Source organism: Natator depressus, chromosome 1 (genome assembly GCF_965152275.1).
Source record: "Natator depressus isolate rNatDep1 chromosome 1, rNatDep2.hap1, whole genome shotgun sequence".
Classification (NCBI taxonomy): domain Eukaryota; kingdom Metazoa; phylum Chordata; order Testudines; family Cheloniidae; genus Natator; species Natator depressus.
Genome location: NC_134234.1, coordinates 60,589,973 through 60,601,419, shown reverse-complemented (window position 1 = coordinate 60,601,419; position 11,447 = coordinate 60,589,973). Strand labels below are relative to the sequence as shown.

Sequence of the window (11,447 nt, the reverse complement as noted above, 5' to 3'; positions counted from 1 at the left end):
AATTCAAAAATTACACAAACAGCATAAATATGCCAAATTCTGATCAGCTGCATAGGTACATTCTTATTTATGTAGCATTAAAAAAAACAAACTATCCAAACTTCATCAGATCAGCCAAGGAAACAACTAAATTTCAATCTGTACAACCTAAATAGTAGTTACAGTTTTCTATTTTACAAAGTAATTACACTAAATACACAAATATACATTAGGCAAATAACCTTCATTGTAATTATCCTACATCCCAACTCTGTCACCTACCTTCTCTCTAATACAGCTTTATGCACCTGTCCACGGCTTCAAGAAACAGTGCAAACATATTTGCACTTAAGGTTTCAGGTGACAGTTTAGTGTTGAACACTGAATTTACCTTTCCCCCTTTTCCTCTTAGATCCTATGCATCAGTCTTTACTGTGGATCCCAATTGGATGTGGGGCATTGATCCATCACTTTTACTCCAGTCTATTTCTTCATGCCTGCATCAGTAACAGCAGTGGATGGATGGAAGATTTAAAACAAAAATCAAGCATGCAACTCCATTTCTTAGCCATTTGCAGAAGCTGTTCAAATCCCCAGTGCATTTGTGCTAATTTTCTGGAAAAAAGTGTGTGTGTGTGTGTGTGTGTCTTTTTTTTTTTTTTTTTTTTAATTCGCCAACCTAAAAATAAGAACTTCTTTTGCCAAAAAGAAAGGACAGATGAGTGCTTAATACTGAAAAAAAAATTCTTGTGATGGTGCATGCAGTGTACAGAGTCCTTGAGTCTGGACTGCAGCGTGCAATGAAATGGATGAGGGTGGCTGTGGCAGATTTCCACTTGTCCTCTTTTCTCTGCGTAGTCCAGAGCATACTGGCCACAAAGGCCAGGGCATTGGAGACTATGCTGAAGGTCCTGAGCCCTGCGATGCTGGCTGGGCAGGCTGTTGTGTTGTCCCTTGTGTCTGGGAAGAAGGTGGAGAACCAGTCTGCAGCTGTGCTTGGAACTGGGCAAGTTGCTCTGGGCTGGCCAGTGTTTTCAGCAGAGTGTTTTCCTGCTCCAGCTGGGAGTTCTTCTCAATCAGCTCTTTGATTTGTTCTTTGAGGACCTCCACTTCCTCCCTCACAGCATACATCAAATGGCTCTTCACCAGATCCTGAAACACAAAAGAGCACACAAATCAGGCAAGAGGTCCAACCTTAGGGCCGGGATCCAACCCTGCTCAGCCAGAGAAACAATAATCCAACCCAACTAAGGCAAGCAGCAGATGTGGAGCCAGCTTTGAGAGGGCAAAGCCCCGGTGGATGGGCAGGAGAAATCTCCCCTCCATTTACCAGTGTTTGTGAAGCGTTCTGAAGATTAACATGTGGAGCCAGAGCCTGCCTTCCCTGAGCACCCAGAATACACACAAGTAATTCTGGATGTCCATGGGCCGCAGTAGGCCAGTCTCATTCCAAACCTGACCAACAGCCTGGCCACTACTCTACTGGCTCCCCTCCCCCGACCAGCTCACCTATTAATTGATCTGAATAGAAAAATACCATCGAATTGATTCAGGCTGGAAAGGGGGTGGGAGTGTTTCTGCAGAAAGCCAGCCCGAGCCGCTAAATTCCCCGCCTCGTGGCGTTGTCCTCCACAACCCCCAGCCGGCGCTTCTTCCCGGACGTGCCTCCGATGAGGGCTGGGATCAGTGGGGTTTCACTGCTGAGGCGCGCGGATCCAGGCACCAGCCCCGGCCGGCGCCGCGTGTTTGTAAAAGCAGGAACCTCCTCCCCTGCAACAACTGCTCTCCGCCCCCCGGCCGCCCGCCCGCCCAGCCTCCTTGGAGCTGGCTGCAGCTAGCTCTTACAGTGCAGGTTGCCGCATTTCCCTCCCTGCCTCCCTCCTTGCGTGCCCGAGGGTGACGTCAAAGAGACCCGGGCCGACCACCCCCACGCGCCTCAGCCAATGAGCTGAGGAGTTATTTATAGCCGGGAGTTAAAGGTTCGGAGTTTGCCTAGCAACAGTAGGCAGAGGATCCCGTGAGAACAGCTACAGGCACCGCTCCAATAACAAAGAGCGGCCAAGGCGGAAATCAAAAAACAGGGAAAATTAGGCACAGACGCAGGGTTTGGGGGTTGGTGTGTGTCTGGGTGTGTTTTTTGGAGGATTTTTTTTTTTTTTTAAAACCGATTTCTCCCCATCGCGCAACAGAGCCCATGATTCCCACTGCACTTCAGGGCAGCAGCCCCAGTGTACAAGATCCCAGCTCCAAGGCACTTTACCTTCCATTGCCAGCAAACATGGGAATTAAAGCAGCTTATGGTGCCCCTATTGGATCCATCAGCACACTGTGGCTGGTCCCATTTTCCAGGGATAATCCAGCTGGGATGGTTGGGGGATTTTGAAAAAAAAAACAGGAGTGGAAATATTATTTCATCCCCCCCCCCCGCCCATGAAGTCAGGATCGATCATTTTTTAAAAGGCAGAACCCTGAATGCGATGCCGTCATAGTCATTTCATGGATCTATAGGGAAACGTATGCATTCCTCGCATTTGGAAGCCTTTAATAATACAGTGTATTTTAAAAAAACCCAGCAGCTTCACTATTGAAAAAACACGCCCATGCATCCGTTAAATATTACCCAGAGAACCTTGATATTGTGAACACTTACTTCTATTCACAACTCGCGCTTTAAACATTAATTGTATTTTTATTAAACAATCAGTACATACCATCGCTTGCTCGATTTTGTTGTCAATCGCTACCACACTTGCACCCGAGGAGCTGAAAAGATGGGAAAAAATGTATCAGCAGCTGAATGATTTACAAGACAAGAGAGTTGAATACTGATAACTAGCTAGCTGAGAAATATATCCCACACTGACTTAATGCTGCTGTTTATGTCACCGGGATGCTTCAATGCAGTGAAACCAACCTGTAAAGCCACCTCAAACCGCCCGCTACAGCGGGATCAAAGATCCGGACATTTTCCCTAATAACCCACAAAGATGGAGCTTAATTACATAATGCGGTAAAACCGATCTGTGTCCCGGAGATTCAGTCTCTCACAAGATAAATGTAAAACACACCGCCCGTGCCACTGCAGCTTCCCAGTGCTGCCCAGTCCGATGGACAAAGGAATCAGCCCCCTGGCATTCACCTGCATTACTGCAAATATTCCAGCACGGAAAAACAAACACATTTTATACCAGAGTTATTTACCTACTGTCGAGTCTCAAAGAAGAATTGTCGGTGCCCAGCAAAGATGACAAGAAAGAAATTGAAAAATGTCTTAGTTGATAAACTCCTAGATCCATTGCCACTGATCTACAACATTGGGCATTCATGCAATTCCAGCCAGAAACACCCCCCCAAAGAAAAAAATCCCAACAATGCAGAGATCCTCTGTTGATCTACATTAATCTTAGTTTAATCTCCGCCACGGGGGAGCAGGAGGAGGCTGGCTAGATAGATATAATTTTAAAAATACAGCAGTTTGTGGCGGTATGATCCTGGAAGATGCTGATCCCAGGGCTGCGCAAAGAAATCTCCGAGGTCAGCTCTTCTATACTCAGCAGAAAACCTGAGGTTCCAGTCCTATTGCATAATATATGCAAGAGAGTCAGTGCCTATTGGCTGGCCGGTCATTCTGCACCTCCCCCCGCCAGAACGGCTCCTTTGCATCACTTCAGTAGCAGTGAACCATCACCAAAATCCAGTTACCCTTAATCAGGAGACCCCTGGCCAGAAGACCCCTGTTCTCCCCAGTTAAAACACTACGATTTGCACGAGCATTTAGCAGATCTCAGTGCAATCTGCAGAGTCGGAGAATTTGGGTGGCAACAGCAGCGCAAAAACAAAACGATCCAGTGCCCAATTTAAACCTTTCCAACATGTAAGATGATTCGCTTACAAGATGCACAGACTGATTTTTGCCTGCAGAAAAACTACACATGCAAAGTTTAGCCTGGGTAGAAACGATAGGATATAGCTGATGTTGGAATTCAATAACAATGTCACTAGACTTACATTTAGCTACTCCAATGCCGCCACCTATTGGCGCAACACTATACCTTTAGCCTAGAAAAGAGAGTACAGAACATGCACTTTGGAAAGTGCCACGAAATTTACTCTGAGTTAATTAAACCATAGGACCCAAGTTCCCTTCCTCATCAGATGCCTTAGAATTTGCTTGGTGAAACCACTTCCAATAATACGATGCTTCATTTTTGCATCATCCGTTTGCAGTTGACCGTCATTGCACAACATGAGAAGGGGTTTTAATCTAAAGGACTATCACAGATGGTTCTTGAAAGAGCAAAATCTGTTTTTCATATGAAAAGACAAAGATTTTTATGATGGTGAGAAAGGTTAGAAGCAAGAAGCTGACAGGATGGTGTAGTTTATGCACAAAATTCACACTCATGGTTCCTGGGCTACCAGGGGAGTTTCACCTTAAAAGTTACAATCCTCACACGATTTTAAGGTGTTCATATGTCTGCCTCCACAGTACTTCAGCACACGTTGGCATAGGAAAATAAAACTAGTTATTCTATATATTCTTATATATCTTGGATTCTTCAATGCATTTGCGAAAATATTTGCAGCAGGAAGCAAATTATAAATGAAAACCTATAGCTCACTGTTCTGGCAAATTCCTAATACTTGTCTACTCTTTATTCAAATTAAATGGCCTCTGTGCCCTTTTTTATAGCCTTTAAACCATTCATTTGAAGATATTCAGCCACCAGACAATTCAGAAAATACACACAGAGCATGAATCTGTAAAATTCTAGACAGATGCTTTTTGACATTCTTACATTGTAACACTGAACATGTCTACTATCTGCTCTTTTCCAGATGAGGCAATACAACAGCTACTTTTTAAACTATGTCATATACAAAATAAGGGGTTTTCTTATTTTCTCAATTAACCACGATATATTTCAAAATGAAGGTGTTACAGTTCTAATATTTTATTTTTGAACAAAGTCACATTCAGATCAAAATGATTTTAAAATGGTGCGCTCTCTCCACTTGGCTATTTAACAGAACCAAATTATGAATTAGAACAGTACAAAGCAAACTGCTTAACCTTAAATAAAACTGAAAACACCCTTTAATACACGTAACCTATAAAGTATCAACATTCATGTGATATAAACATACAAAACAGAAAAGCCAAAACTCTTTACTCTTCTATAGTGCACAAATTTTAAATATATATTACAGTTGTCACCCTCACAAAAGCAGGAAAGCTAGAAAGGCAAGGAATAATAGTCTTAAATTTAACTTTAGCATTAGCATGTCATCATCATCCTTCTTAAAGAGATTATTTTAGCTTTCCTGGTCTACGCTATTCTTTCATTCAGTAATACCAGCAGAGTGGCGCAAGTAAGCTAATCCTACTTACAGGGAAGGTTACATTTAAGAATACTGAACTTTGCATAAATGTTTGTCCAACATCAAAGCACATGCATTTCCTTTAAGGCAGAATTCCCACCTTACTTCTTTGTTACTTTATATAAAAAAATAGTCACATTTCCCATGCCTTCCCAATGTTTCCCCTATTTTAATTATCTGCACCTGTTGACCACATAATCAATTCCAATTTACTTAATATTAAACACGAACATTAGGACATATGTCTTGAGCTCCTTCTGCACTCCTGGACAGGCAAAGGACATCAGTAACCATACATTCCTTTTATACTCTTTGGCTGTCCAAGAGGCTACACCTCTCATCAGCCACATACCAAGCCAAGGTGAACTATGTGTTTGTCACCTCTAAACTCAACTACTGCAACATGCTGAACCTCAGGTTGAAAGTGAAAGCTCCAGAGGGTACATCAGGCAGCCCCTCTTCTTACATGACGACTATGAGAATACACCACCCTGGCCCAGGGCTCTCTGTACTGGCTCCCAGTCCAATACTTGATCCAATTTAAAACCATGATCTTCACAGCCCTTAGTGGTTGTACCCCAAAATACTCAGATCACCTCTCGCTATGCCAATTAAGCTTCAAGGACACTGGAGGTGATTGTGTTTAGGCCGAAATTTGCAAGTGCAGGGGATCTGAATCTCTTGGCTGATTATTTGTTTCCGGGGGTAGTTAAAAATCTCTTCAAATTAGGTTCTCTTACAGTAATCCACCTCAAGATCGCAAGTTATAAAAAAAACACACACTTGTCATGCTCTCTCTTGGTTGGACAAGACAAGAGGCAGACTGCAGTCTTTCAGACGGATTGTGCTATTTGTAATTTTGGTTGTGCTCCGATTCAAGGATCATAGGCACATTCTAGTTAAATCAATGTTTCTGTGGAATGATCAGTAATGATTCCCTAAAATTGTTTTTAGAGGTCTACAAGTCTAATTGAGTCAGTGCATAGTTAGCTGCATCTAGGTTCCAACATTTTGTCAGTAGTGTGGATGGGATAACACAAACATAAGCATGCTGTCCTGTCCACTTTACAGAAAAAAGCAAGTGTTAGAACACAGATACGCCTACCTGTCAGACAACTGTGCTCTGACATGATCAGACTTACAACATCTGCTCCACAGATTATGTAGAAAAATACCAAAATGTCAGGAAAGACCTCAATCCTTAGAATTTGTGGATTTTCCATCTTTGTCAATTTCTATGGTCCCTGTTTATCAGGGACTTTCAGGAGACAGTTATAATTCTCTTCACAGTCAGAAAACAAGAATAGCCATACTGTATCAGATCAAAGGTCCGCATATCCCAATATCCTGTCTTCTGCATTGGCCAGTGCCAGATGCTTCAGAGGGAGTGAACAGAAGAGGACAATTATCAAGTGATCCATTCCCAATTGTCCAGTCCCAGCTTTGGCAGTTGAAGGTTTAGGGACACTCAGAGCATGGGGTTGCATCCCTGACCATCTCGGCTAATAGCTATTGATGGCCCTATTCTTCACGAACGTATTCAATTCTTTTCTGAACCCAGTTATATTTTTGGCCTTCACAACATCCCCTGGAAATGAGTTGACTGTGCACTGCTTTAAGTTTGTTTTAAATCTGCTGCCGATTAATTTCATTAGGTGGCCCCTTGTTCTTGTGTGATGTGAAGGGGTAAATAACACTTCCCCATTTACGATTTTACAGAACTTTATCATATCCCCCTCAGTCTTTTGTTCCAGGTTTAGTGTCCCAGTCTTTTTCATCTCTCCTTGGGTGGAAGCTGTTCCATACCACTAATCATTTTTGTTGCTCGTCTCTGTATTTCTTCCAATTCTAACGTATCTTTTTTGTGATGGGGTGACCAGAACTGTACGCAGTATTCAATTGTGGGTGCACCATGAATTTATATAGTGGCATTATGATATTTTCTGTCTTATCTATCCCTTTCCTAATGGTTCCTAACATACGGTTAGCTTTTTTGACTGCTGCTACACACTGAGCAGATGTTTTTAGAGAACTATCCATGATGACTCCAAGATCTTTCTTGTGCAGTGACAGCTCATTTAGACCATCATTTTGTATGAACAGTTGGGATTATGTTTTCCAATAATCATTACTTTGCATCTGTCAACATTGAATTTCACCTGCTATTTTGTTGCCTAATCACTTAGTTCTGTGAGATCCCTTCGTAACTCTTCAGTCAGATTTTGACTCAACTATCTTAAGTAATTTTGTTTCAGCTGCAAACTTTGCCACCACGTTTACACTTCTTTTTCCAGGTCATTTATGAATATGTTGAACAGTATTGGTTCCATACAGATCCTCGAGAGATCCTGCTACTTACCTCTCCATTGTGAAAACTGACTATTTGCACCTAACCTTTGTTTCCTATCTTTTAACCAGTTATTGATCCATGAGAGGACTTTCCCTCTTATCCCATGACTGTGTACCCTGATTAACAGCGTTTGATGAGGGACACAGTCAAAGGCTTTCTGGAAGTCCAATACACTGTATCTACTGCATCCCCCTTGTCCACATGCTTTCTGACACCATTAAAGAATTCTAATTGATTGATGAAGCATGTTTTCTCTTTACATAAGCCATGTTGACTCTTCCCCAACATATTGTGTTCATCTGTGTCTGATGATTGTGTTTTTTTGTACTGTTTCAACCAATTTGCCTGGTACTGATGTTAGGCTTACCAGCTTGTAATTGTCAGGATTGTCTCTGGAGCCCTTTTTTAAAAATCAGTGTTACATTAGATGGCCTCCAGCCATCTGGTACATCGGTTGATTTAAGCTATAGATACATATGGCAGTTAGTAGTTCTGCAATTTCATATCTGAGTTCCTATAAAACTCTCGGGTGACTTATTACTGTATAGTTTATCAATTTGTTCCAAAACCTCTTCGGTTGACACCTTAATCTGGGACAGTTCCTCAGATTGGTCAAGCTAAAAAGAATGGTTCAGTAGATGCTCATGGGGCGCTGAAACAATTTGTATAGTGGGGGTGCTGAGAGCCATTGAACCAAATTGTAAACCTGGCATACAATGGAAACCACATCAAGTATGGGGATGCAGCAGCACCCCCAGCACCTATGAATGCTCAGTACCCCACATAAATGGGTTACTTGAGATGAGCAATCCAGAAACACTTAAAAGTTTTGCTTGGTTTTTGTTTTGTAACTTTCATTCTCTTTTCCTCCTCAGAAAAGACTTATTTTGGTTAGTTTTCCACCACTGATCTTGATATGGGTTCTCCCCTCACCACTCCTGTGTCTGACTGAGATTGAATGAGAGAACACAGCATTTTATATTTTCTGTATTAAATGTCTACATTAAAATTTATGAAACAAGACAAGTCAAAAACAAAAACAAAAATCCTCTCCCAAACTCATTTCTTCCTTTCCCTTTGATTGGTGATCCCACTTCACTAGCCCTTTCTCTTCTCTCCCCTAACCATGTATTTTTATTATTTATAGTTTGCATTATGGCAGTACATAGAGAGTCCTCAGACATGTGGTCTACTCCCATTGCACTAGGCATTGTACACTGATAGGCAATGTACATTCGACATGGCTCTTCCCCACAAAAATTACATCAGACCCCCAATTCTGGAAATGCTTATATAACATTAAAAATTGTACACCCACAAGTTCAATGATATTACTCACACGTGTCATGTTATTCTTGTACATAAGAATCTGTAGCATCAAGGGCTAATTTCTGTCCTATTTAAACTCTGAACCTGCAAAAAGATTCACACATACAGAGTCCACCCACACAGAGCTCATTGCAAGAATGTATCATGCTTCGGAAGCTAACATTTGTAAAGCACCACAGACATGGTATAAATAAAGCACTGAATGAAGTAATACATAATGCTGAGATGGATGTATTCTTTACCCACCAAATATGAGTACAACGCTAATTCAAGCAGCTGATATGCATGCTCTGATCTTTTCATACAGAGATCAATTAACTACCTTAACAACTGCAAACTGTTCCATAGCTGAAACGATTGTTCGGCAAACTACTTTTTGTAGGGATTTAATTTTTTTCTCTTATTAAAAATTACCTCGTCTTAATATTTAGCCCTTAAAGAATTTTTCATCGTCAGCACATAACTAGATAAATATTTGTACAGACTCATTTAGACCCTGTAACCTGTTTGAGGTTCAGTTTGTTTCTATGTGCTTGTTAAAGACGCACCGCCCCCCCCCCCAGTTTTTCTACTTCCCTTGGGGGTTTGATTTAATCTTTCAAGTACTTTGACAATGTGTCTCCTCTTTAGAAAGAGACATTTTAAAAATACAGAACAAATATCTCCCAAAATTGAGATAAATCTTAGATCTTTTCTACACTATAAAACACTAGAAAAACTGATTATTTCAGGGCCTTTGTTACAACATGGTAGTCCCCTGCCATGGGTAACAATTTTAACTATATTTCTCAACTGTAAAATGCTGAAATACAATCAAAATGTGGTTCAGTCACAAAAACATTAAGAACCAACTGCGTTGTAACCACATTGGTGGCGCAATGGAAGAAAGACTGCAGTAATTGGGTCCTGCAAAACATTTGCCTTTATTACTTTAGAGGGGATTTTAATGTGGATTATACTGGATTAATGGCATACGTAGAGTTGCCTTAAAAATTCTTAAATTCAAACCCATATATATACACTGGGAAAAGAGGGGGGACTAGTGTAACGATTCTGACAGAAATCCACAAAACTCTAATTACCTAGGCTGAAATCTTGGCCACACTGAAGCCAATAGTAAAACTGCCATTGATTTAAATGAGGACACGCTTTCCAGCCAGTTTTAACCAGGTTCAATTCGGGCAGTTTAAAGGGGAATAGTTTCTCCTGACTGAACTGTGAATTTCATAGACTTTAAGGACAGAGGAGACCATTATGATCACCTAATCTGCCACAGGCCATAGACTTTCAGCCAGCAATTCCCATATCTAACTCAACAGCTTGTGGTTACACTAAAACATCTCTTTCAGAAAGCCATGCGATCTTGATTCAAAGACTCCAAGCCACTGAAAATTTACCACATCCCCTGGCAATCTGTTCCAAAAGGTTAAATTGCATCTTATTTTGAGTTTGAACTTTGCTGACTTCAACTTCCAGCCAATGGCTCTTGTTATGTCTGTCAGTTAAATTAAAGAGCCAATGAGTACCAGATATTTCTATAGTATTAGCTTTCTTAGATTTTTTTTTTTTTTGCTCGAACTTTAAAGCTATTTAAACCTATGGTTTGATTGCATGTGAATTTCCTTTTTTGTTTTTTCATTATTTTTAAAAGAAGTATTAAAGATTAGAATCTAAAACCTCAAATGAAATTAAAAAGAACCAAAGTGTCACTTACCATGTTTGTAATTTTGTTTTTTTACCATCAGCAAGGTGTAGAAAAAAATTAATGAACTATAAAGTGGTAAGAACATTCATTCCACCCTACATAGAACCTACTTGGCCGGCAGTAGTATAACACCAGTGTCTGTAATTATAGTACATATATGATATGCTCCGCACTCTGCCTAGAAGACAGAAGGATGCATTTAAAAGCAAGTTGACATAAAATCAAAGGACAAAAAAAGTCAAACTGACTTCTCTGGGGATAGGATACTGGTCACAGCTCTTTTGTTTCTATAGGAAAACAGATAGTTAACTAAACCCCATTTGTTTTAATGAGGATGTCATATATCACATCACTGATTTTAATGGTGATGCAATAAACCTTGATTTAAAAAAAGAAAAAAAGTCTGCATCTCTCCAGTTCAGGAGTCTCAGCAAGGAGAGAGAGACAGATTACAACCTTCAAGGAACATCTAGACATCTTTAGATGACCTCATGGGTGGGAAGAACTAAAACATTCTGAGATTACCAAAGAATCCTTCCAGAGATAAATTTAAATAAATGTTAGTGTCTAAGGTGCCACAAGTACTCCTTGTTCTTCCAGAGACAAGTAACTATGTCTAGCAACACAATCTGAATTCTAGGAATAGAATCTGTGGTGTGTATGACCCCACTGGGCTAAATCTCTTTTATTAAGAGATTAACT

General features: G+C 40.7%; 1 protein-coding gene across 7 annotated transcripts in view; it reads right to left on the bottom strand.

Annotated features, from left to right (window-relative positions):
• Positions 1 to 269: 269 nt before the first annotated feature.
• TSC22D1 (TSC22 domain family member 1) overlaps positions 270 to 11,447 on the bottom strand; it is a 133,540-nt gene continuing 122,362 nt past the window's right edge. For 4 of the 7 annotated variants that reach the window (XM_074961140.1, XM_074961167.1, XM_074961175.1 and 1 more), the window contains 2 exons: positions 2,691 to 2,742; positions 270 to 1,131 (listed from right to left, as the gene is read on the bottom strand). In XM_074961140.1, the coding sequence (XP_074817241.1) occupies positions 877 to 1,131; positions 2,691 to 2,742 (307 nt within the window). In that variant the 3' untranslated portion in view covers positions 270 to 876. Of the gene's footprint in view, positions 1,132 to 1,516; positions 1,759 to 2,690; positions 2,743 to 2,893; positions 2,913 to 3,180; positions 3,547 to 11,447 lie in introns of those variants that run through there. The other 3 variants (XM_074961159.1, XM_074961193.1, XM_074961203.1) reach the window with 3 other exon arrangements.